The 25,391-nt window shown below is 45.4% G+C and overlaps 1 protein-coding gene across 2 annotated transcripts in view; it reads right to left on the bottom strand.

The window, feature by feature from the left end:
- LOC139050730 (trypsin iota-like) overlaps positions 1–23,889 on the bottom strand; it is a 52,088-nt gene extending 28,199 nt beyond the window's left edge. Inside the window, exons 1-5 of one of the 2 annotated variants that reach the window (XM_070527414.1) lie at positions 23,873–23,889; positions 23,680–23,783; positions 23,528–23,564; positions 15,616–15,695; positions 6,204–6,301 (exon numbers count right to left, since the gene is read on the bottom strand). In XM_070527414.1, coding sequence (XP_070383515.1) covers positions 6,204–6,301; positions 15,616–15,695; positions 23,528–23,564; positions 23,680–23,754 — 290 coding nt within the window. In that variant the 5' untranslated portion in view covers positions 23,755–23,783; positions 23,873–23,889. Of the gene's footprint in view, positions 1–6,203; positions 6,302–15,615; positions 15,696–23,527; positions 23,565–23,679; positions 23,832–23,872 lie in introns of those variants that run through there. The other variant, XM_070527413.1, reaches the window with a different exon arrangement.
- Positions 23,890–25,391: the final 1,502 nt, after the last annotated feature.

The raw sequence follows: 25,391 nt of genomic DNA, 5'->3' as shown, positions 1-25,391 counted from the left end.
GCACGGTGTTCAATTGCATGCTTGGATGGATTACTTGCCAATTTAGTTCAAAAGTAATTTCAAAGTACGCGTTATCATTGCGGACCGTGAAATGCATAGGTTTCCCGCACTTTGCAGGTGCTCCCAAGTCTGGACAGGCTACTCGCCATGATCCTAGGAAAGAAAAGTGTACAATGATCGCATTTTATTGGTGCTAACCGACGGGTCGTAACCTAGCGAGGTAGCGAGGAAGCTAGAAACGAAGCTTGGGATTGCCCACTGAGTTATGCCATGGCGCACCCAAAGGAAGAGACCTGGGGTTCTAGGCCCCAGGTCTAGCCTTCTAAAGACGTTTGAAAAGCCTTCGCCCCTTCGATCCTGTTGCTGCTTGTTTTATTTGCCTACGACAAACGCGCTCAGGCTGAATGTGAACTATAGCACTGCCTGTTCTCACTTGTGCGTAGTAATCAATAGAAGTGTAATTGTGCTACGAGTTTCCAGGTATGTTTTGAGGCGGCATCGTGAGTTTTAAAGATACTTTGGTATAAACATGGTTACGCTTGGCGTAATTCAGCGAAGAGTGAAACTTGCACCGTCATTTATACTTATCATCACTTTCTATCTTTCAATCTATCTATTTTATCTATCTTTCAATGGCTTTTTTACCCATACAGAAGTGCTCGTGTAAAACCGTTTTATATTTCTGCAAGGCTTTGCTGTAACAAAGCTCCTCAGCTGCATATTAGATTCAGTTTTAATATTGACACTTAGGGCACAAGGCCTTTATCTTCGAACGATCGTATTTATGAATTAAAATGTAGTGCCCACAAGTAGCCCCTCCACCCTCCGTCCTTACTTTCATTTTAATGAAGGCTCATTGCTTGATGATATCCTAGCTTCGACCCTCGAACAATGGAAGATAAATTGGCACTTTCAATTCTTGGAGAAATGAAAACAGTGGTACGGCTTGGATTGGCACAGGCGTGAGGCAGGTATTGTAGTTGAGAATTTTAGCAAGAATGAAGCTTTGAGAGCAGTGTTATGCGTAGGACAGGTACGTTAAGCTGGCAGAATATTTGTCAAGCTATAGGAATAGCTGCGCAGGGCGAAAAAGGCTAATCCCCGTATTCGCGAATTCGCCTTAACTGGAAGCCTATGACTGACTTCGTCAAACTAGTACCTCATGTCAATGCGCTGAAGGAAACGCAATAAACGTATTGGGAACCTTTTCGCCACGCTTATTCTAGGCCAAGTCAAGTTTATGAATACGAATATAAGGTGGGATGATAATAGGAAATTCGAAATGAATACGATTGAGTTTCCTGGCACAAAACAGTGGTGACTGAACATCCTTTGAAGAGGAAATTGCTCGCAGCGTGCAGAGATCAGGCGGATTAAGATAGATACTTTGTTGAGGTAATTCCGGAAAAAATCTGACTTTTTCTGCAAAGGGACAATGGCGCTGTCTGTCACTGTACCTGCAAAACACGGAGTCCTTCGTGACTTAGTGCAGTCACGGAAGGCAAACCCCACCATTCATTCATAGAACAACTTCCTGGTACGGCATTACTATAGAAATAACGTTGAGGCTTACTTATGGTACATTTGGTTGGTCGTTTTCGAGTGATCCCGAGTGTTCTGACAGCGCGCATTGCATTCGGCTGGTCGAAATCAAGCGCTCTCAACTGATTCGGTTGGTTGTTTCAGAGCCCCATGCTCCAACTCAGAGCACCCGGAGGCGCCCTCACATTTAACCCGGGCGCTCGACCGAGATCTGGCAGGGTTCTGGTCACATGACTCCTGCAGCTTCCGCCATTGGTGTGAAGCCAGCCGCAGCGGCAAGCCTCGCCAGCTGTGCGCCTTGTTTGCAGCAGAAGACGTGCTGACGTGTTTCGTCTTCCAGCCTCTGTTGCTCTGGCGCGCATTGAAATGTTCGGTTTGGCCACGCTTTCCCTGGCTTTGGCGATTATGTATGGTTAGTGCGCTACCTAGCTGACGTTCTCAATTTCAAAGTGTGTTTAATGATGTAAACTTTGAACTATATAAGTTCAGTAAATTATTTATCCATCTAATCACGTTGATCAAAGCATAGTCTCCGCGATCACGCGTGCACTTTTGTTGCGGTCATTTCAATATTCCGTACAGGATGTAGGCATGGAAGAAAGCGTAGCCACCCCTTAGGGACTCTTAAATTTCTAAAGCTACACAGCTAAGCTGTGTCGCTTCGTTTACCATGGTTTATATTGTCGCAGATAGATCAATTTTTTCGTCCTTTATTTCAAAGGTGCACTCTTAAAAATATTCGCTCCCTTTGGGGCTTATTTTGGCCCACAACAATAATCGCCGTCTGACTTGCCCGTATTTGCTTTCTTTAACGCTGAGAGCCCGGCAGTTCCAAGTGACCAACGGCATGCGCGTTATCAGCGTGACATAGCATTCTCCACAGGAAAGTATCTAGCTCAGCGTTTTGAAGAAAGGAAACGCAACGCAGATAGCGATTGTTTTGGCATAAATATACACTCCGTAGGGTGCAACTGCTCTAATACTGTAAGATGCTGCGTCTACGATGCATGCTAAAGGTGCACAGGTATGTAGGATTGCAAAGTGACAACCAAATCCCATGAACCCCATGAGACAGCCGGAAGGCTGGCCGCTCAAACCCCTGTGCTATCGAATTCGCCGCCCTTTTCTAAATCCCCGCTACATTTTGTGTACGTTGCGAATATATAACAGGTGAAGGCAAATGGATCTACACTGCGCCTAATTATGAAGCATTGATTATGTCGCAAGCACTTATAAGTCGTTAGCCAAAGTGCATCTCGCGTTCTTCAAAAACACTGGTTGGTTGCACTTTGCTTTCTCGTAGCTCCTCGATCCGCTTCGGATAGCGCGATATGTTCTTCCCGTGTTCTGTACTTGCGGTAGTGATTAATAAGTGAAAGTTATAGCAGTTCGCGCTGTGAAGTTGACACACAAAGTTGAATCTGACCTTCGTGTTGCACAAGCGTTTTTTATGTGAATCACTCAATCACTGCTGCGCGTAATTTTAAACCGAGGCTCTCGTTGTGCCTCAGTTGCGATTTAAACTTATCGCACCATTCAATGTCAACGAACGGCCGAAATAACCTATGTGGTGTATTACAGGAAATATATGCGGAGAACCACGGCACAACGTTCGCATACTTGCAAATCAAAGCAAAAACAATACAGAACCATGAAACTCGCGTTCTGAAAAGAAACTCCGTCATAGCTACGATTTGTGGTGACTAACGCAAGCATTTACTTCAGCGGCACAAAACGCTAATGCTACGCTTCTTCAAAACGCTTGTATATTTGAACACTTACCTCTCAAAGTCAGATGTCACTAGTGTGAGTAAATTTCCCATGCTCTAACCGGTAGAACCATATGTGGTCGCGCTTTCTATTATTCTTTCCGTTCTAGTATTGCAAAAAGAACTTCAGCAAAACACAAGTCGTGCGAGGTGGTATACCAAAAAGTATTCTACTGGACTGCCGGCGCTTGCCACCGATTGCATGCGACCCATTGCTTAATCTCCGTGTCCGCTCTACCGCGGCGTAGAGCATTTATGGCGGCAGTCGATCACGTGACGGTAACAGGCCAATCGGTGGCGCAGCGGGGAAGAGAAAATGCTTGCGGTACTCAATAACCTCCAGTGACTATAAACGACCCTTGGCTTCGAGTTCTGTGGTTCGGAGCGCGAAGGCTCCAGCACACTCTCGGCCGCTGCGCATGGTGTTGGACAGGATGGCTCTTAGCGCCACCTGCAAAGCGCGTAGGAACTACGAAAGCCACGTTATCTCGTTATGAAGAACGTCGAATCAAACTGCCGACGATGCGCTCAAGCACGGAGGTGACTTTCAAGCATAACCTCCCGTTTCCCACTTCGAAATAAGGTGTCTACGCACTCGGCTCTTGGCCTTTGCCATAGAACAACAGACAAGCTAATAGGATAAGAAAGGGAAAAAGTCTCTCTCCTTTCCGTGTGTCGTTAGTGTGCCTTTCAACTTATTACGATGCAACAACTAGCAAAATATCAAACTTCCTGCATCTCTGCTGTCCTGTATTTAAGCGTTACCCAGCCTTCTCTTGGAAATTAAGCGTCACGAAGTGACAATTTCTGCTCACTTGGATAGAATTATGCGGGTTCCACGCAGTGTGAGAATCGATGTAAGCGAAGCGTTCTGTGCTGTTTGCTTTGATTGACGATGATTAGCGGCGATGGTGATGGCGAATGTTTAACTTCTTCAATGTTTAGTCCAACACGAGAATGGTGAGTTGACGATAAACACTACCTCGCTTGCACCACTGCTGGTTGCCTGCGTAGTACACAGAATTAACAGGTGGACTTCAAACTTCATAACCTCTTCATAACATAACTTCATAACAAACTTCATAACCTCTGAGAGGGCTCAGCATATCTTTTGCCTCAAATGGCCCATCGCACCGTGACAGAAGTATTAAACCTTTATTGTATTATGCGACAGGGCATGCCGAAACCACAATCGGATTCTGAGGCATGCCGTAGGGGCGGACTCCGGATTAATTTTGACAACGTGATGTTCTTTAACGTGTAACAAAATCTAAGTGCACGTGCGTTTTCTATTTCACCCCCGTCGAAATGCTGCTGCCGCGGTTCGGATCAAATACACGACCTCTAGCAATGTGACAGCCGCAAAGCTTCCGCGGAGGGCACAGAAGTGTTGATTTGATGTGCGACCGCTTGCGTAGCGTCGACTTGACCCTCAATGTGCGCTATAATGCGGCTCTGCTTTTGTACGCCCTGCGCAAGTTGTCCGCTTGACAAATTTGCATGGCGTGCATTTTTCCGAAATAGCACAAACGTGCCTTGTCATACCTTGAAGTTAAATTCATCCCGTTTGCCCGCAACGGCTGTGTTGTCTATAGTTGTAGCGTTTCCTTGCCTTCTCACATCATTCTCTTTCCCACTACCTCGTATAACTGCCAATGAAGAGAAGCGAGGCTTATCCACTCGTTTCGGGACTGCGTTGGTCCTACTCATTCTCTGCCTCCTCTCCCCCCTCCTCTCTACCGTTATATCTAGCTTCCCTCTGGAATTGCACGTGAGTAAAAAATTTAGCCCCGCGGTTTCTGCAATGCTTTTGCAGGGCGTCTAGGATTATTTAAGCTGTCAAGAGGCTAACATGGGGACGCCCAGGGAGCTCCATAGGGCATTGTGCGTATTTGACGTGGTCTAAAGGACCAAATGAGTTTATTCTGTCACCTTTGCTTTGGTACACTCCTGTCAGGTATGCACGAGTTCTGAACCGACCCCTAAGCGGTGTGCCAGACGGCAGCAGCAGCAGTGGGAAAGTCGGAGAAGAGAGAGAGAGAGGAAGGCAAATGAAAGACAGGGAGGTTAACCAGAGATAATCTCCGGTTGGCTACCCTTCACCGGGATAGGGGCAAAGGGATGCGATATGAGAGGGAGAGAAAAAGAAGTAATAAAAAACGAAAGCCGTATTGACACACATACACCCGATACAGAATTGTTTCTGTGGGCACTGCCACGCAGTCTGCGAATGCGTTCTTAGTGTTACGCAGTGCCACCATCCAATCCTACGTCACACAGTGTACAGTCATAATTTGTCTCAAAGCCTCGCGTCTTTTAAGCAATGCAGCAGGTCCTTCATAGCAGATCGCGCTAACGTTCGCGTAGGCAAGTTTCCAAGGATGTCGTTTTCCGTAATTGGGCGCTTGTCCAGATGGTATAGGGTGGCTGAGAGGGCTGCTCTTTGCTGGTTGAAACGAGGGCACTCACAAAAACGGTGAGCGATCGTTTTGTTGCACCCGCAGAAGTCACAAAGTGGGCTCTTGGCCATTCCGATAAGAAAGGAGTGCGCATTTGAAAATGCTACTCCAAACCATAGACGGACTGCCCTTATGTCGTGGAAGGCCGGGTGGAATACGGAGCTGTAAATTACGGCCCAGTGTATGAAGGCGGGCACTTCTGAATTCGGACGAATTTCTTTGAGCTAATGTTAGGTCACGCGCAAGTGTGGAAAGTTTTTTCGATGCGTCGGCTCTCGAAAGAGGAATGGTAACGCAGTTGACACCGTTATGGGCAGATTGAAAATCGAAGGAAGAGGCAAAGGAAGCTTCTTTAATATATGTAGAAATGAAACTTGAGTTCCATTTCATTGTTACTTTAAACGTACGAATGCTTTGTCGTAAAGCTTATTACCTGACTAAGCACTGCGCATTGGTGACGACGTGCATAGGGGTCACAATGGTACCGGAACACGTGCCCATGCTTTCCCGGATCCGTATGACAAGAAGAACCTGCGTATCCGAAATAAATAGTTTCGTTTCTTTTTGCTTTGAGAAAGCTTACACCGAGTGGCACTACTACACTGAAACAAGCTCACCCAGTGAAGAGCTTATGTTGTCTGCCAATGATAATTTGTGACTGTTTTGCGTGCATATTCTTTAATTAAATAGAGACACCAAAGAAATATATTAGGTAGAGCTTGATTGAAATATTAAGCTTCTGCAATAACGGGTTCGTAATCTGTAGCGGGAACGGAGCTTTTCTAGGGAAAGAAATGTGAAAAAGAACGTAAATTGAAAGACGCATATACCCATTCCCTCACGCTAGGTTAGACAGGACGCAAGCAGTATACTTCAGACAATTACAAACAGACTTTTACAGAAACCCCAGACTCATGCACGCCATGTATCCAGACATGTACACTACAAACAGATGCACATCGTGTGGCGAGGTTGCCACACTAAATCACATGTTATGGGAGCGTCGGGACCTAACAAACAAGTCGGGCAGTGCCGACCCCTCCATCTCTTCCACCGCCAGCCTCCGGTCACGCTGGATGACCGCACTGCTCAGCTCTGACCTGACAGCACAACTCTGGGCCGTCCAGCGAGCCGAGGAAGCCGCTTCGAGACAAGGTCTCGGAACCGCGTCCGCAGCGGGTGCCCAGACCCACTAAAAAGACGCCGGACTCAAATCTTGTTGATTTGAAATAAAAGTTTACGCTCTGGAGAAGGCGCTAATTTTTGTTGGCTATAACATCTCTCATGTCACCTCAGCACTCGCTGAGTCTCAGCGAGCGGCCTATATGAGGGGAGATCACGTGGTGATTGTCAGCTTCCCCGTTTTGTCACGGGCGGTTCGAATTGATGCGCAGCAGATGCATCCTCGTCGGTAATTTTCTGTGCAAGAAAATATTTTTTTTGATTCGCAGAAAATTATGCGTCTTAATGAAACATCATTTCGTGCTAACCCGACCTATCTTTCTTTCATTGCAACATCTCTTGAACGACGCAAGACGAGCCACTTCCAGGTCGCAAATGGCATGTGCTTAACAGGACAACGTAGCGTTATTAACTGAATAGTACAGTGCGAAGAGTGTCAAATCAAGGAAGCTTACGCACAGCTTCTCACAATGATGGTCGTGCAGAAAGTTATGTTTGGCACCTTAAAGGACCCCTTACCAAGTCTGGCCATTTTGCGCTGACAACCCCAGTGCCTACAATGCGCGTCAGCGATCGTGTCTGCAGCGGAAAGGGCTTTCGCACAACTTATGACATTATGGTCGCGGGGAAGGTTAAACACCAATGGGAGCAATTTACTTTATATTTCACCTGAACATCGAAGTGCAAAAGAAAGCTGAGAAATATCATCATTAGAACAGATGGACATTACGTAATTAAAATTTGTATTATGTCAATGGTAGCTAAGAAACTAGAAGTTCTGTTTAAACGAAAACTTTACATAGGGGGCTTCTAACTTGATACATGGGAACGAAGAAACCGTTTTGTCCTCAATCGCGGCCTCTTACTGGCTCAGCCAAATGTCGGACGAGCACCGAAGAAAACAATCACTGCACACATTTTCATGAAGCTTCTTGCATGGAAACGAAAAAGGTGAAGTCTATTTACCGTATCAAGAGTACATTTCATTTAACCCACCAATTTTCTTATAAATATTCTTTAAGGTTTGAGACTTCAGCATGTTCGTAGTTGACGTTAAACTAACAACAGCACTGCGTGTTTTTTTTTTCCTGTACCTGCCTCCTATTTAATCCTCTTCAAACTTAAAAAAAATTTCAAGTATGGAATTTACAATTCTGCCACTCAGCCATAAAAAAATGATCTGAATTATTTAAAGTGCACCAATGATACACCAAAAATATACAATGTTATTGATTATGTAGCGTAATCACCTAGAACTATAATTTTTCAATAGGACTTTTCTAAACCCTGGTAAATGTTGTAGGAATTCTTAGGAATTCTTAGGAATTCTTACACTAAAATTTGTCTGCTAAAGATACTCTAACGGATACAGTTTACAGAACAGTAATTGCTGTTTTTGGTGCTAGGTTACGTCTTCGTAATCTTCGTCCTCAATGTTTTCAAACATACTACTTTTTCTAAATTCTCGTAAAGGAATCGAAAGCCCTAAATCAAAAGTCTCCTTCGTACATTTTTTTTCTCCTGACTTGTTCTGGCATATTCACAAAATTTCATTCATATCGCTCCCTTAATATAGAATTACGTTTTGCACATATCGTTCTAAACGAATTAGAACTGGCCCCGAGTTTAGAAAGATAAAAATATTATTCAAGATATACGAGATTGAAATATTGGAGTTTAATTAGTCCAAACTGTAATGAAACTAAACAAATTGCAACATCAAATTGACTGCACTGAAACTTCGCAACAATATGGTTACCTGAGCTGTGCAAACCAGGCGTATAAAATAAGAATCCCTTCATATGTTAGCGTAAATGAACATGGGATTGTTACCTTAAAGGGCCCCTCACCAGGTATGACCATTTTGAGCTGACAAGCGCACTGCATGCAATGCGCATTCACGATCGTTTCTGCCGCGGAAAGAGCTTCAATTTCAATCCAAGGGCTGTTTTCCCTTCCCCTCGCTGGCACCCGGCTATCGCACAAACGCGCCTACGTACATGGAGGTGCTGTGACGTCGTTCATAGGGACACGGGACTTTGAGAATTATGCGAGGCAACACCAGTTATTTGTCTGATCTTCAATAGACGAACTTAATTTTAAAGTGTCAATAAAACCTACAAACCGAATGTCAGTGTGTCCTTGTTTCACTTCGTGCCGTATATAGCAAGGGAGATGCGCTTCCTGTTCGTCTGCTTGTTTCCACCTCATGCAGTCGCGCGCGCAGAGCGAAACGTTGTTGTTTTCTATCATGTTTAAGCGCGCGATCATCCTCTGTGGTCCACTTGCGTCTGCCTCAGTGTGCGTCTAGCACTGATTTCTATCGCTAGTCAGGCTTTCTCGCGCAAAGGGCGCAAAATCGTGCGCTGCGTGATACCAGCCAAAGGCAACAGCTCCCACGCGAGACCGTCAGCGAAAGTGCGCCACGCAGCAAAGAAAACGAGAAAAAAAATGGCTGTGGCTTAGCTAAGGTTAAGCCCAGGATGCGAAGCATACTAGCCTTTATTTTAGTTGTTGAACCACTGTTTAGCCTGGTGAACTGCTGTTGCTTGGCAATATTTGGTTCGGCTAGACGAAGAAACAACTCATGCGTTACTGTGCTTCGCCTTCAAGAGTGGAACGTGACAGCGTTCCCGTCGACCCGCCAAGGGGTGTAAGACAATGGGCTACGGCGCAGCGACTACGCGCCCCCGCATTGGACGCGGTGAGCGTCGAGCAACGCAGCGTTCGGCGCGGCAACGAAATGTGCGCCTGAGCAAGCGACGCACGCCTGAGCCTTAGAAACAGCTCGTTTCTAAGGCAACACCGCATTCACTAGAGGCGCTTTTGTACCGCTTTGAAGCATCGTACTCGTGGCTCAGTGGTAGCGTCTCCGTCTCACACTCCGGAGACCCTGGTTCGATTCCCACCCAGCCCATCTTGCAAGAGTTGAGCCAAAGCCACCTAGAAACAAGCGCAGCTGCTTATATACCGCCGCGACGCCGCGAGTGACGGCGCGAGTTGGAGCCCCGTTTCTCCTCTGTCGTGACACCACAGTGTCACGTGGTATGGCATGGGGTCAAAGGTCATTGAAGGCGACACCGCCGCGCCTGAGGAGCTGGGTTGAGCTCTCCAGTGGCGTATGCGCCACGGGATACTCCAGCTCCAGCATGGGAGAACGCAGGGAAGGAAATTCGCATGCGGAGGCAAGAAGGGGGCAAGTGTTGTGTTGGCGGTGACGCTCGCCTCCCGAAATCCTAGGCTCGCGGAACTGAAATATTTCTTTCGTCGCTAATACTGAACCAATTTGAAAAAGTATTGCGGTAGAAAGCTCCCTAGAGGGCGCGCAACAACCTCCAGCGTATGACAAAAACTGTCTGTGGGACCTGGTGAGCGGTCCTTTAACATACATGAGTTCTACGTTACGTGCGCAAACAAACGAGGTTTCCCGGATGGATCTCTTAACACTGTTTATTTGTTTCGGGCTTCGCATATCGGATTGAGATTAATTGCTATGAGTTATAAGTGCGCTTCATTTGTCAAGCTCCACTAACTATTTGTGACCTCCTAAGCCACAGTTCCTGCCCTTAGGAACAACCTTTAGTGCTCCTACTGTTCGGAAATTGGCTTTCTATGGAAAGGTGATAGGCATATGCGGAGTCTACTGTCCCAAGGCCTCACCTTATCGAAACAGCTGACTTTGCTTTATAAAGAGAGACCAAATTTATGGACATTGTTCCCCTGTTACTAATATTACAGGTTCTATAGCACCGCAACATTGCACCTATTCCCGCGTTTCACTAGATCATATTGATTTCTCTTCCCTCCCTGGGAAAAAACATGTAAGCCATGAAAAACACACTGACGAAATGTTTACTTTCACAAGCTCTCATTTCGCGCTAGTTCCCGCTAGAGCTGTATGCCACGTTAACTCCCGACATGAATAAATGTCGACAACAGTGTTCGGGTTGCTTCCGGGCTCTGTGGCACGAATCGTTGTTTTCAGTGATTTTTCGGTTCACTACAATATCATTACCTGAGCTATGCAAACCAGGCGTATAAAATAAAAATGGCTTCATATGCTAGCGTAAATGAACATGGGATTGTTACCTTAAAGGGCCCCTCATCAGGCGCAGAATATTGTACTTGCTTTCGTAAATCATTACGGCTCGTCGCCAAGACGTTATGCTTGATGATGATAATAATGACGACTATAATAATAATGACGACTATAGTAATAGTAGTGGTAAATATGTTGGTGACTATGATGACCAGAAAGGCCGTGGCACCTACCAACTGCGGAAGACAGGCGACTTGTTCACTTGGCGTCGCTGATCAGAGTGATGGTGGTGACTTGGCATCCGCTTTGACACGCGCTGATGACATCCTACACGAAGCTCGTTCGTGTAATCTTTCTGGTGCACCTGAATGCTTTCACTTCTTTATACGTTAACCTACATTGTTCCAGAAAGGAGTACTGTACGAGTTAAAACAGTAGATTGTACCAACTAGAAACTTCGATTCTATGCCAGACTTCCTTTCCTTTGTGCCATAAATCTTTTGGTCCCCTCTTACTCGTCTGCCTTAGAGATTCACTTAAGTTCACCCGTTGTCCCGGATAGTCAAGGCCTCAGGCCAGGGTAACTTCTTCCACATTTGTTGCTGGATTGTACCGAATATGTACCGAAGAGCGAACACAGGTATCCAGACTACGTGGTGTCTATGTCACATCCCTTCACTCGTGGCCCGGTACGTTGCTGTTCGTGATGTTGCTCATAAGGACGGATTCTTGGCATCTCCTTCAAAGCGGGGTTGTAACAAATAGTCACCTAACCTGCTTGAGTTAACCACGTTCAGCTACATGCAGCATGCATGTAGGTCACCCCATTTTCATTCGAACCCTATTTTTGTAACTGGAACGCAATGAAAAGTTTGAACGTATCAATGCTACGCGGAGCGCATGTAACATAGCTTGACAAATGGCACGTTACACTGTTAATGATGATGATGATCATGATGATGATTTGATCGCATTGCTTTTGAAGCGGGATGGTGACAGAGTCACCTAGCCTGCTTGAATTAATTACTTATGCCATACAGCTTTTTAGCGACATATGTACCACTACCTATGCAACTGCTACATGGCGTGACACTTGGTGCAATAGTATGCAACTGCAATGCAAAGGACTCACGTAGAGACGCCACGGGGCGCGCATCTCACATCTCTCCATTCTAATGATGATGATTATTTCTTGGCATCCGGATTGAAACGCGGCAGTTACATGGGTTGTGTTCTAATTCTGGCAAGCATCGGAGACAGTCTACGTAGATAATTAATGAGACAGCGGAGACAGCTTAGGGGTGTTGTAATGGAAAGCGTTTCGACCCGTCTGGAAGATGGGTCGATGCTTTGAGAGTCCCCTTTGGACAGGGGAGGTGGGTTGCGTCACCAAGCTCTTGTTATTATATTGCTTGATGTCCTACCTATTTTAAAAACGAAAAAGAACAGAAAAAAAACGTTCCCGTAACCATGCTTTCTGAACCCCTGTTGTGAACTTTGTTTTTGTACGCCCCCGTTTGTCATTTCCCAGCTTTCTTTCCCACCAATCTTCCAATTGCCTCTTACTAATTTCTATTGCGGACATGTTTACATTCGGCCTGCTCTCGTTCAACCCAAGGACTTCAGGAGAAAAGAGATGCCTAAATCAACAGCTCGGCAGATATCTTCACATTCTAATAAAACATGCTCCATCGTTTCCTTAACTTTGCCACAGCAAGCACATGCTTCTTCTTCCTTGAATCTCGCTTTAAGAGTGCGTGTTTTAAGGCATCCTGATGCCTGCACTCCGGAAAGAGCTTCCCTAGGAGTTTTCAGATATTGGTTCTTCGCCAATTTTGTTTTTGCCTCTCAAATAGTTACTCATTGGAGGGTTCTTTTACATTGCCGCCAGCCATGAGATTATCTCAGCCCCTATGACTTTCCGCTTGACGTTTTTCATTGCCATGTTGCTGACCATACAAGTGGCACACTTGCTCGTAAGCTTCCTAGTTCTTTCCCTCCACTGTGAATGAATGTTTTTCCTGTGCGAATAGCGCTCTCGTTCATTATGGCCGCATTTCCCTTCCACTTTACTGTTACCATTTCTTCCTCGGTTTCCATGTATCTTTTGTCTTCGGTTATTCTCATACCAAGGTATTTGTATTGTTTCGCAAAGGGTATTTCCTGGCACTGTATTGACACTGTCTGCACACTTCCTCTGCGCTTCTGCGACGTGACGCCACCTCGTTCCAAGAAAAAATAGTTTAGATGAGCAAACATTATTTCTGTATTTTAGGTCGTTGCGCCTTCGGACCTATGAAATATAAGATGTCACTTACAATAAGGGCATAACGTTTTCTTGTGCGCAGGCTACCTTTGTGTCCAATTTCGAAGCGTCCTGCTCAGCCGCCTTCCTGTTTGGACGGGAAAGTAGCCTGCGTCGTTCTTCGATGCTGTCCTCGCTAAGCTCTCTACTTTGACGTCTTCGGTGAGTATTATAACACATCCACAGTCACCTAACCAGCTTGATATTACAATTGGCGCGATACGGTTCTAATGATGGTTATGGCGATGCTTATTTGCATGCCTTTTGAAACGCTGTGGTGACATAGTCACTAGCTAGGTTGGTTTAATCAGGAGCACAATATATATATATATATATATATATATATATATATATATATATATATATATATATATATATATATATATATATATACCATTTTTTCATAAATCGCCGTACATTTCATTTTATTTGAAAACATTCTTTAACTGCTTCTTAACCACACCTGTTAATCTGTTACATATTGTTCTACCTGCTTTAATAATATGAAACTGCAGTGAAAACGTCCACGTATCGACACTACGCGGCACGCATGTCACATAACGTGCCTCCTCGCGCGCTGTGATACGTTTATGGGGCATTTTTCCGCTGCATGCTTCCGAGCGCTGGCGTGGCTAACTCGTACAATAGCTAACTCCCACACAGCGGACCCGGGCTCGATCCCTGCTGGAACTCGCAGCTCGAGGCCCCACCTTCAGGAGCTCATCCTGGAGTGGGCTGAGAGGATACAGGAGACCCACTTCGAGTAGTTCCTCCCCCCACCCTCTATCCCGCTGCCCCCTTCCCCTTAACGAGGGATACATTTCATCATCATCATCGGTATCTTTTCCGCATTCCAGGTGGTAGCTGCTACCGACACCGGCGACGGTGGCGGCGGACACCATCCCCAACCGAAATCGCTATTGAAGTGAGCTCATAACAGCTTACGCTGTACAATGTTCTCCTAACATGCTTGAGCTAATCAGCTGTGCTATACATGCTTTCCAGTCTAGCATACCTCGTTTTTAATTGTTTTTCTCTTCTTCGAAATTTCTATACCTACCTTGTCGCGTTTACTCACGCCTGTAACAAACCTGGTCCTATCAAACTCTTCCCTGATTTTTTTACACGAATACTCTAAACGTCTCCTGCTTATGTCGACTGCTGACCAGTTAATGCTTGCATGCACTGTAAATTCCGGCGCTTCTGCAAGGTACAGTTTACGTGCCGTTCTTACTCGGTGAATACTTTCGCATACCATTAGGATGAGCCGAGCTGTCTCCACATTTTTGCTGCAGCAGACAGATGCCTCATCCTGCTGCGAATATTTGCTCCGGTATCCTTTTGTCCTTAGGCAACCAGCTCAAGCCTCAAATAGCGAGGTACCGCCCTGTGTGTTATCCTACAAATTTTGCCTTCTAACTTCTTCGCTGCCACTCTTGTAAATCTCATTGCTCTTCTTTGTTTTCATCCTTGCAAACCGTGCGGGTCGGTTACAATGATAGCATTCTAGCGGCCCCATGGGAACGTGACGGTAACTCCACTGATAGTGCATGTGAGCATGCCCTTGTGAATTTGTTTGCAATTTACTGCCAACGTACATTGTATTAAAAGTTGCTATCAATTGGCTTGATGTCCATATGGCGCCCATGGGTGCAGATATTCAACCTACTTAATACGGCAGTGAAAGAATGAGCGCAAAAAGTTGCTAGCAGCTGTGACTGCCCGCAAGGCGAGTTACTCGTTTCGCGGTCCTTTGTGCCCACCGCAATAATGCCAGTAATGGCGCTAAGGGTGTTTTGAAATAAATAAATAAATAAATAAATAAATAAACGATTTATTTATTTATTTATTGGGTATTACAGATTACATGCACGTAGGTAACAAGCCTTGCATCTTTCCACAGCGGTACGGAGCCCCATAGTCAGTACACAACATAAACAAGGTGGCTGCATACTCTCACATGCCCTTGGGGACAAACTGAGCTATCAATATAAACGCTGCCGAGTTAAGCATTTGTGACCTGAAAAAGGCAAATTCTCTTCGCAAGAGGAATGGAGTTCTAGTGACTTCACTAGAAGTGGTGATGTTGATTATTTAGACTCTCACTTTCCTTGTGAACCGTTTGAATGGCCTACGTTCATGTCAATAATTACGACCAATGCTTTATAAAACTGGTGTGAAATAGGCCTTGCATACGCAGAAAGTACATGGCCCGCGGCGCACGAAACATTTCTGAGATACATCTTTCAACCTATGAGGAGAAGGAAAAAAAATAATTTACTTTCGCGCAAAACGATGTTTATTTGAAGCATGCCTCACCACCCACGGGTTTTGGGCGACAACCGCGTTCTCCATGGCGACATCATCGACAAATCTGGAGGCCATGGCCTCGCCGCAGCCTCGGTGTGGAAGGGGAATGAAAAGCAAAAAAAAAAGAACAGATCAGTATAAGAAAGTGTGGCAAAACAACTTAGGAGACCACTTGGTTAAGGCCTCTTTTTTATGTTACTTGTTTTGCACAATGACACATTTGAACGGACAGAATGATCAAAATCAAAGTTAAGCTTCTCTGAATCACCGCGACTGATTCCGGTGTAGCGGACACATGGCCGTTCGAAGTGACAACAGGTGCACTTGATGTAACCAGCTATTTTAGCCTGAAGACGGCCACGACATCACTTTGGAAGTGCGTGTTGAAAACAGGAATGCTCTCATAAGAAACCGTTGAAGAGTTGTGGACGAAAATGCTGCTACAACAGATTGACAGCGACATTTTAGCGACTGCAGAAAGCTGGCTTTTTATGTATAGCTCGAAACTCGATAAGAATGCCGGTAGTGTATTGTGAATATGAGAAAAAAATTACCGACGATTACGTTACTTCCTAATGCGAAATTTGAGCGCAGCAAATAAGCTGTTTCACCTTTTCGATAGATTGAGGCAAAGAAGAGAGAGAGAGAGAGACAAAGAGGAGGAAAGACAGGGAGGTTAGCCAGTGTAAGTACTGGCTGGCTACCCTGTGCTGGGGAAAGGGGTAAACGGAATAAAAGGAGAAAGAAGAAGAAGAGGAGAAAAAAAAATTACGGAAATTCACGCAGTACCGCGATACTACGCGATACAACACTCAAAGGCGATCGCACAATTCGCAAGTCCTTAGATACTTCAGCAAAGCCTTTAAGGCCTTGAGTGCCGAAGCCCGTCTGGACCAGTGTCCTAGAGCCTTCTCCTCTGTAAAGGGGCGATTGTCCAGTTTTTCGAGCGCGGTTACGAGCACTGTTCTTGGCACTTTGTAGCTGGGACAGTCACAAAGAAGGTGCTGAATCGTCTCCTCGCAGTCGCAGGTGCCGCAAGTAGGGCTGTCGGCCATTCCAATGCGGAATGAATAGGAGTTATTGAAGAAATCGAGCAACACATGTATGCGCTATCACAGAATTTTTTTTTATTTTTCACACGTATTCCTTTAACAAAGACTCCACTAACAGTTCTTGACAGTCATGAAGGAAGCTTTGTGGTCGGAGAAATAGACTGATATATGTTCGACTTGGTACACCAATGCTTGATTCTCAAAGACGAGATCTATACAAGTGCCTCGCGAGGTTGTCACAGCCGTGGGACGCGTTACGAGCGAGAAGAACGGGATGTTCTCCCGCATAAGTGTTAGGAAATTGCTGTTTGTCTTTATGTCAACATTAAAGTCCCCCACTACTAACATCGGTGTGGATCGATGGACAGTTAAAGCAGCGACTGACTGATGCCGCTGACGCCGATAGTGAGTCAACCCCAGCTGCGGAGTTGGTTTCAGGGACAACGCCGCCGATGCCGACACAAACAATATGATACCCTCGCTTCCGCAGCGCTAAGAACCAGGTCTAGCCGTGGGAAGGTGGTCACGTATTCGTCGACGTGCCGGGGCCTACGTGAAATAACCGGCGCGTCGGCAACTGAAGAGCACCCTATCCGCCACACAAGAACAGGGGGGGGGGGGGGGGACCCTTTCCTCCTCTTTCTGCATGGCGGCGACGGTGTTCTATGCAGTCACGTTATCTTGACTCTCTAGCGGCGTCAGCGGCATCCAGCGGTATCAGTCGGTCGCTGCTAGCGCTGGGGGGATGAAAGAGGGGCGGAGCTGGTTACGAGGCCGACGACAACGCCGACGACGACGCGAAACCCAGGAACGGACGCCAAAGAGCTGCGCTCTAAAAAACTGAATGACACATTTTTAAGGGTTGCCTATGGCAGACACCACAAACCCTTGATCTGAATCAATCCATGAGGCGGCCGTTACTTCTACGAGAAATGAGAATGTTCAACTGAATGATTGACGCAACGATGCTAATTGGTTTTTTTAATTAATTGCTTTAAGCCACATATTTCAATCTACGAGTCATAGCCGCCGAGTTAGCAAGCGCGTATCCACTTGGAACGAATTCTCTGGACCGCCCCAGTTTCTAGATAATAATTTTGATCATGTCGGACGAAATCCATTAGCGTTCCAGTTACTTTATTTAAGAAACCATGATTCACTCGCATTCGCAGTCGACAGTACGAGGGCATGACGGCGGCGGAAATGCGCCTTGCGCGTTCGTGTAAATTTTATCGCAGTATTAGCCTCGAGAACGAACTACAGGGGTGCTGCAAGCGCCGCTCGCGTGACGTCAGGGCACGGACTCGCGCCTGTCGTCTGCTGCAGCTCGGGCGGTGTCCGGGCACCTTCTGCAGTGTTTTCGTTTGTTCGCTCTTGTTCCCTCTGCATGTATAGGTATGGCGATCATCTCAAACATATTTTTGCGGCGTCTTCATTCGCGAAAGTTTATTGAGAGAGCTTATTTCTTACACGACAATACAGTTCTCAAAGACAACGCTACAGTGCAGCCGAAGGAGCGCAGACCTGCCCATTGCGGGTTTTTCATGCGCGGATCGACAACCGCAAAAGTATAGCATATACAAATCAAGTTATGGGGGGGTGGGGGAGTGGCTAACATACCTGGCACGGTGCAACAAGTCTGCCGCAAACGCTGGCTATGTATGACTTCTAGAACAGTTACCTTGATTTTAATCCGCTGAAATAGGTTTGCTCACGACGAGTAGTTCATGGTGTAGCATGGAATTTTCGCATTCCTTCACAGAAACGCTCGGCAGTAACACGAGGACTTAACACTGTAGTTGAGATACCAGCACCACTTGCTTAATTTCTTTAACTTCTTCTCACATTTAGGCGGTTCTTCACGTGTTTATTTTAAGTAGCGGTAATTTTAAGGAAGGCTAATTGAGGCTTACAGCTGTTTGCAGAATACGAAAGTGAACATACCAATATATATATATCCCCTTTCCCGTGCTACACGATCAACTCACTTAAGAAATTTTCTGGTGTTTGACGCGTGATGAATATACACGACGAATCTGTCTGGCGAAGTGACAAAGGCTGCTCATCTCGAGTTTTTATTGAAATATGCCTTTTGGATTGTGTGGCTGCAGCCAGAAAAATCCGAGGCGTCATTCATTAGCAGCATGGGACGTATTGAAGCAATCATAATTCCCCGGTGGAGGGTCAAAAATCAAGTGAAGTATGTAAGGCTTGTGGTGGCTTCCTTATGAATGCTTGCGAGGTTCTCTTTGATGTACTGACGAAGCGAATAGTTCTCCGTCTGTATAATTAAAGAGCGCTGGAACGAGACATGGTGACTCAGAAGGGGGCTTGAATTTTCCTTTTCTATGCACCCTTAGCTGCGCTGTAGTACCGCGATTACACTTCATGCATTTGCAGTTGGCGCTGTAAGAAACTGCTTCATGGTACAAATTCGAAGTTGTACTGAACTGATGGCTTTCGTGAACAATGCGTACCTCGCCATGACGACTGTCGTTTGCTTCCGTTGCGTAAGGGGTGTGCCATATTATCGATAAAGGCTACTGAGGGTCACCATGAAACGTTTCATCGCTTGAAATTTAAAAAAAAATTAAGTTATTGGGTAAACGCGCCAAAACCACTTTCTGATTATGAGGCACGCCGTAGTGGAGGACTCCGGAAATTTCGACCCCCTGGGGATCTTTAAGGTGCACCTAAATATAAGTACACGGGTGTTTTCCCATTTCGCCCGCATCGATATGCGGCCGCCATGGCCGGGATTTGATCGCGCGACCTCGTGCTCAGCAGCCCAACACCACTGCCACTGAGCAAGCACGGCGGGTATAGCTTGAAATTGATTATCTCTCGATCCTAACAACGAAAGCTTTCTTTAGGGTGATCGCTACAATGGTATTTGTGAATTAACTATGTATATACTCTACATGACGCGCTGTCGTGTTAGCAGCTATGAGAAATTCGTTTTATGGGAGCCTGTTTCAGAGAGCGGTGAAAGCAGCAGCAAACGTTTTCATGCGAAAAGCTCACCTAACATTTTCTTTTGTGCATTAATTAGGTGGCCATATTTAACTAGACCAAATGCCCAGAGTAATTAGAATCATAATGACAGATTTGCTGGGGCATGTCTTTCTAACATGGATAACATGTTGACACCAAATAGCAAGATTTTTCTTCCTTGTAAAATGCAATGTCTCTCATAGCTAAGCACTAAGGGAGTGCTAAGTGTTTAGCGAAGCATCGTACACAACTTCGGGTGTTGAATTTGCAGACTTTATTTTTACGCAATATCCGTGGACAGAAACGGCGCATATATGCCTTGCAAAACAAGTAGACCCCTTCAACTCTACATAACTTGCGATATCCAAGCAGCAAATTTTTTCCGCTCACGCGCTTTCGAAGAAGGATCTCGGGTAGAGACACGGCAGCAGAAAAAACCCGACATATCACTCAATAAGTACGGCTCGAGCCACCCATCGCCCGAGCATACACGAAGGAAACGAGTCCGCGTGGCAGCCGAGCGAGCCGCAGTGAGCGACGTCCAGACCGTGACGTCACTTCCGAGAGTGCGCCACTCCAAGTTCTCGGCACTAATTATATAGCGGCGGTTGGATGGATGGATGGATGGATGGATGGATGGATGTTATGAGCGTTCCCTTTGCAACGGGGCGGTGGGTTGCGCCACCAAGCTCTTGCTATTCTACTGCTTAATGTCCTACTTAGGTTAAACAATAAAAAAGAAAAAAAAAACACTAAGAACTCTCACAACCAAATTTTCTGATCCCCTATTGCGAACTGTGCTTTTGTACATCTTCATTTTATGTCGTTTCACTACTTTTATTCCACCAATCCTCCAATCGCCCCTTACTAATCCCTATTGCGCACATGTTCACTTTTCCACTGCTCTCGCTGAACCCAAGGACTTCAAGGAGGCCAGTGGTGCCTAAATCGACCGCTGGGTAGATGTCTTCACGTTGTAATAAAGCACTAATAAAATACGCTCCTTAGTTTCCCTAGCTTTACTGCAGCAAGCACATGCTTCTTCTTCCTTCTTATATCTCGCTCTATAGGTGCGTGTTCTAAGGCATCCCGATCTCGCTTCGCAAAGTAATGAGTTTCCCTTTGAGTTATCATACATTGTTTCTTTCCTGATTTAGTTTTTTTCCTCTTAAGTAGTTACTCATGGCGGAGGCACGATACACCAGCGCCACCACCGACAACAGCCTACCTACAGGCGCCGCAGAGCATGGCCTCCGAGATAGGACGGCGCGCTGAATTATAGCACTTTAATTCATCTGAGCCATGCTGGTACCGTAACAGTGTAGCGGAAATTACATAAAACTGCCCGAGTTTTACGCTCCACCACGCGCCAGACGAACGTGTGAGCCACCAAACGTGAATGTGCGACTACAACGCCCTCTGCGAAAAACATGCCGAATTCCGAGTTCAGCAGACGACAATTTACAGCGACCAGCATCCACTTGCACTTGCCATGATTTGCGGGAACACGAACATGGCCAAGCTTTTTATTGAGAACGAATATTGAGGAATGCGGACAGACGAATGGTTCTTCGCCATGCGAATGATTCTCGTACTGGGATGAAGCTGCGAATTGCGCGTTGAGCACCTAGAATTGTGGTATAGTACACTATACCTATACCTGCATGTTTGTCTGAAGTACCTTAGAACCGGAAAATAAACGGCGAAAATGAAAGCTGTAGTATCAGTTGCGTAACTCGATGCTGCTGGATCAAACCTCCTCATCTTCGTAAGACGCTACAACATTCGTGACTAAATGGCCTACCGCTCTCGTCGATGCTTCTGGATCAATTGCGTCGCCTGCGCTGTCCGATGCGCTGCTGGACTGCAGCAGCAAAACTAGCTTTGTGCGAGACACTGGTAACACTACTTCCGTCTTAACCGTCTGCTACAAGATGGCACCTGAATTGAACGACCCGTTCTTCGTCATCTGCCGGCGCGCGCTGCATGGTGGGATCGACCGCCGATCTCCGTGGCCACGATCCACTGTCGCGTGCACCTATGTCGTGCTCACCGTAGCCGAACGTGCGCTAAGTTGCTAACCCACACGTGGCGCTTAGAGGAACGTTCGGCACTGCACGAGTGCACTGAAATCGCTGCGACTGCCGCCAGCCGAAGACAGACAACGCGCACCCCGCGATCTCGGAGGCCATGCACTGAGCTCCTGCGCGACAACATGTGGCTCTCTAGAGGCATTTGACCAACGCGGCCATTCGAGTGAGAAAACAGGCGTAATAGCCTAATAAATATATTCGTTTTATAACATAAGAAATAGCGATTTAAATGATATGGAAACCGAACGGAAAGATATGCACGTAGACGTACATGCGCGGCCGTAAGAATATGAGATTGCATTTGTTGTTTCGTTGCGTAATTCCCTGGAGAACAAAGATGGCAACCGGCCAATATGCAAGGTAGTGCAGATGGCTATGCGTACATGTGGGCTTGGTATCATCATCATCATCATCATCATCATCATCATCATCGTCGTCGTCGTCGTCGTCGTTTGCCATTTTTATATTAATTTGTTGTTCCTTTAGACAAATGCCCTTTGAGAAGTAATACATAAGCGGGGAAAACGTTGAACATTATTGACATTCATCAGTGAGGCGAGTTATTTTCACACATTAGATAAAGAAGGTATGAAAAGTTAGCAACAAAAAATAAGTAATAAAACAGGATTGCAAAAAGTACCAATGCGTTTATCCAAGTAGCATAATGAATGGGAAGAAATATATGAGGCGTTAGTACACATTACGTGTTTCAATAATTGATCTCTGAATTTCTTAAAATCACTGTAATTGACAACGTGTTCTGGAAAGTAATTGCATAGTATAATGAGCCAGGGTAAAAACAATGCTTTAGAAGCGTTGTGTGTAGGAAAAATACTCCGTGACTAAAGGTTAGATTACGTTCAAAATTGAACGTCGTGACCGACAACTGCGGTGACGGGACTTATTAGTATATGCCAAGGCATTCCATCATTCGGACTTCGTCATGACCTCGGCACGGGATGTTCGCGTCTTATGTACAAAGAAGGATGCCTTTCTTGAGCTCCTGGGCTGCTCGGTTTTGATAGTGCCAGGATTTTGCGTTGAAATTAGATAATAAATTTTACGAATTAGGTGCGAGTAATAAGGTATAAAAATGGCGGTACGTAAAAGAGTGACTGCATCAAAACGAAATATTTAAACAACTGCCTAAAAATCAAATAACAAATGCTTCCTAATGGCTCTTGTCACGTGTATGCCGATAGCGGCAAAACATGTCTGTGTACCCTTAAAACTCTTGTGCAATAATACCATAACTGCGAGTCGGCCTAGTTGGAACATATTCATATTTATATTTTTTGTGCGCAAACAAACAGGGACGTAGAATAGGGGCAACACAAGGAGAGTTGTTATAAAGCGCTCGTCCTTGTGTTGCCCCTATTCTTCATCCCTGTTTGTTTGCGCACAAAAAGTATAAATATGAATAATACCATGTTGCCTAAGCTCATCTATAGTCTGCGCCCTACTCAGTTGCTAGTTGCGGGGGTCGCTTTGCTTTCGTTTAACTGCTGTCCCACCAGTAATCTTTATTGATTATGAAGCCAAGAAAAACCACATTATATTCTTCTTCAGATTTTGAAATAAAATGGTACTATCCTAATGTACCCGATGACATTCCTTAACATTAGGCTCGGGAATACCGTAAACGGCAAACTCACGCCTGGGAAAAAAATAACATTTTGTTTAAAACAAGCGTCTAAGCGAAATAGTGATTGGTAGAAAATGTCGCAGCTAAGAAAAGTTATATATTCAACTGAAGAGAGATTAAATAATTTTAACACTTACCTGCTTCATTGAGGGTCATGTTCATGCGAGAATATTGCTGTCGTTGGGGAAAATAACAGTAAGTGACTTTGCCTCTAAATTTTGTCCCCGCAGGTCCCTATTGTATTCCTGCAGAGTAGCCAAAGTTGTGTTCAAAGCAACAATACACATACCTTAGTTTTTACACACGTTACCGCGATCAAAAAGCCGGAGACCAGTACAAGAACGGTACACGATTGAAAATTCATTTCAGCTGGACGTACTGATACCTGCAAAACTAAACTTAAGAATTGCCTCGTTATTAGCAGCGAGGAGCACAGGTGAATCGCAGTCGACGACAAAAGGGGCCTATATTAGAGAACGTACTCGCATATGTTGTAACAGCTGTTACAATTTTCTATGAGAGCTTACTTCGGATCCCTTCAAAATGGTGAGATGCGTTCTCTGCTCAGGTGTACATATACACGTTTGCGTGCGCCTCTGCTTGTAGCTAAAGGAACAAAGCCGAACCTCGTGAGATGATGAAAACAGCCTCTGCATAGCAGAACATCCTGGTTTCTCGAGCGATGGCATACAGTTAAGGAGTGTAAGGGGTGCAACATTTAGGGAATTCCGATTGATGCTGCAGTGCCGCGTTCAAACTAGAAGTAGGCTGGACAGTTTGTAGCATTGCCCATATCCTTTGGCATCAAGAGTCCAGCAGCTCATTTGCGTTCTTAAAATACCAGTGCCTTATATTCAACCTTTTCGTATTGGCAAAACAGCACAATGGAAGAGGTCTTGCAAAAGTTGCGCCCTCATAGTTTGACAAGTAGCCGCCGTGTCCTTAAAGCTGTTCATATCTCGCAGACGTTATCTACGAGAGGGTCTCGTAATCCCGTTCCGACACTCTCATCCCCTTCTTGACGTTGAATGCAACATAGCTGTGCGAAAGTTTAGTTGGAAAAGAAGTTCGGCCAGTCCACAGGGAGGAACGCATGCCTATTTGTCCATCCTTTTCGCCGATTTGTTCACTTGTAAGCACGGCTCCTAAAGCAGAAGATACATTCAGCTTACGCGCAGAAGACCGGCCTCTGCAAGATCAAAATAGCCGAATGCCTTTTACAATCACCTATATTGACGGCATGCTTACTGAAATCCAATTTTGCTAGAGGTGTTCAAAGGGCTTCGGCATATATACTTGCAAAATAATTGAATATACACCGGTCATTGTTTCACATTCTGCTTAAGGTGAATACAGTTCTGCATACTTAGTGTTGAGAAAACAAACCGGCTTGGTTTCAAAAGGTTTTGAATGTACTATGAAGTCATTCTTGCCCATATTTAATCATATAATATTTGTCGATCCCATTAAATAAAAAAGATCCCAGTGACGCTAGCAAAATTTTATTCTCTGCTCGGACCCTCACGCACGTAATATCAATGCTAACGTTGTCAAGAGCGCATTCTCTCAAGAAAACCTTTTCGTCGTAACTGCGCATCTTATTACAAAAAAGCTTTAGTGCGTAAGTGTCAGTAAGTAAACTACGTCAGTATACGACATGAACAGATTCCTGCCGGCTGTTCCTATAGCTTTCGTGATATTGCGAAACGGCACACTGAAGCACAACGCAAGGTATCTACAATGCGCAAGTCAATTTCGTTACAGATAACAACATTGCATTCCTAGAAGTGCCACAGTACGATGGGCAAATCACGAGGCGTTTGTAAATGTCCTTTGGATGCAGACTGAAGGCATTAACCGATCATACGCAAGTGAATTCGGCTCTGCAGTTTCGTTTTCTCACACCAAAGGTCATTATTTAAAATGAATAATGGGGTTTTACGTGCAAAAACCACTTTCTGATTATGAGGCACGCCGTAGTGTGTGAGGGGGGGGGGGGTC

Source organism: Dermacentor albipictus, chromosome 10, assembly GCF_038994185.2.
Source record: "Dermacentor albipictus isolate Rhodes 1998 colony chromosome 10, USDA_Dalb.pri_finalv2, whole genome shotgun sequence".
Classification (NCBI taxonomy): domain Eukaryota; kingdom Metazoa; phylum Arthropoda; class Arachnida; order Ixodida; family Ixodidae; genus Dermacentor; species Dermacentor albipictus.
This window is presented reverse-complemented; position numbering and strand designations above follow the sequence as displayed.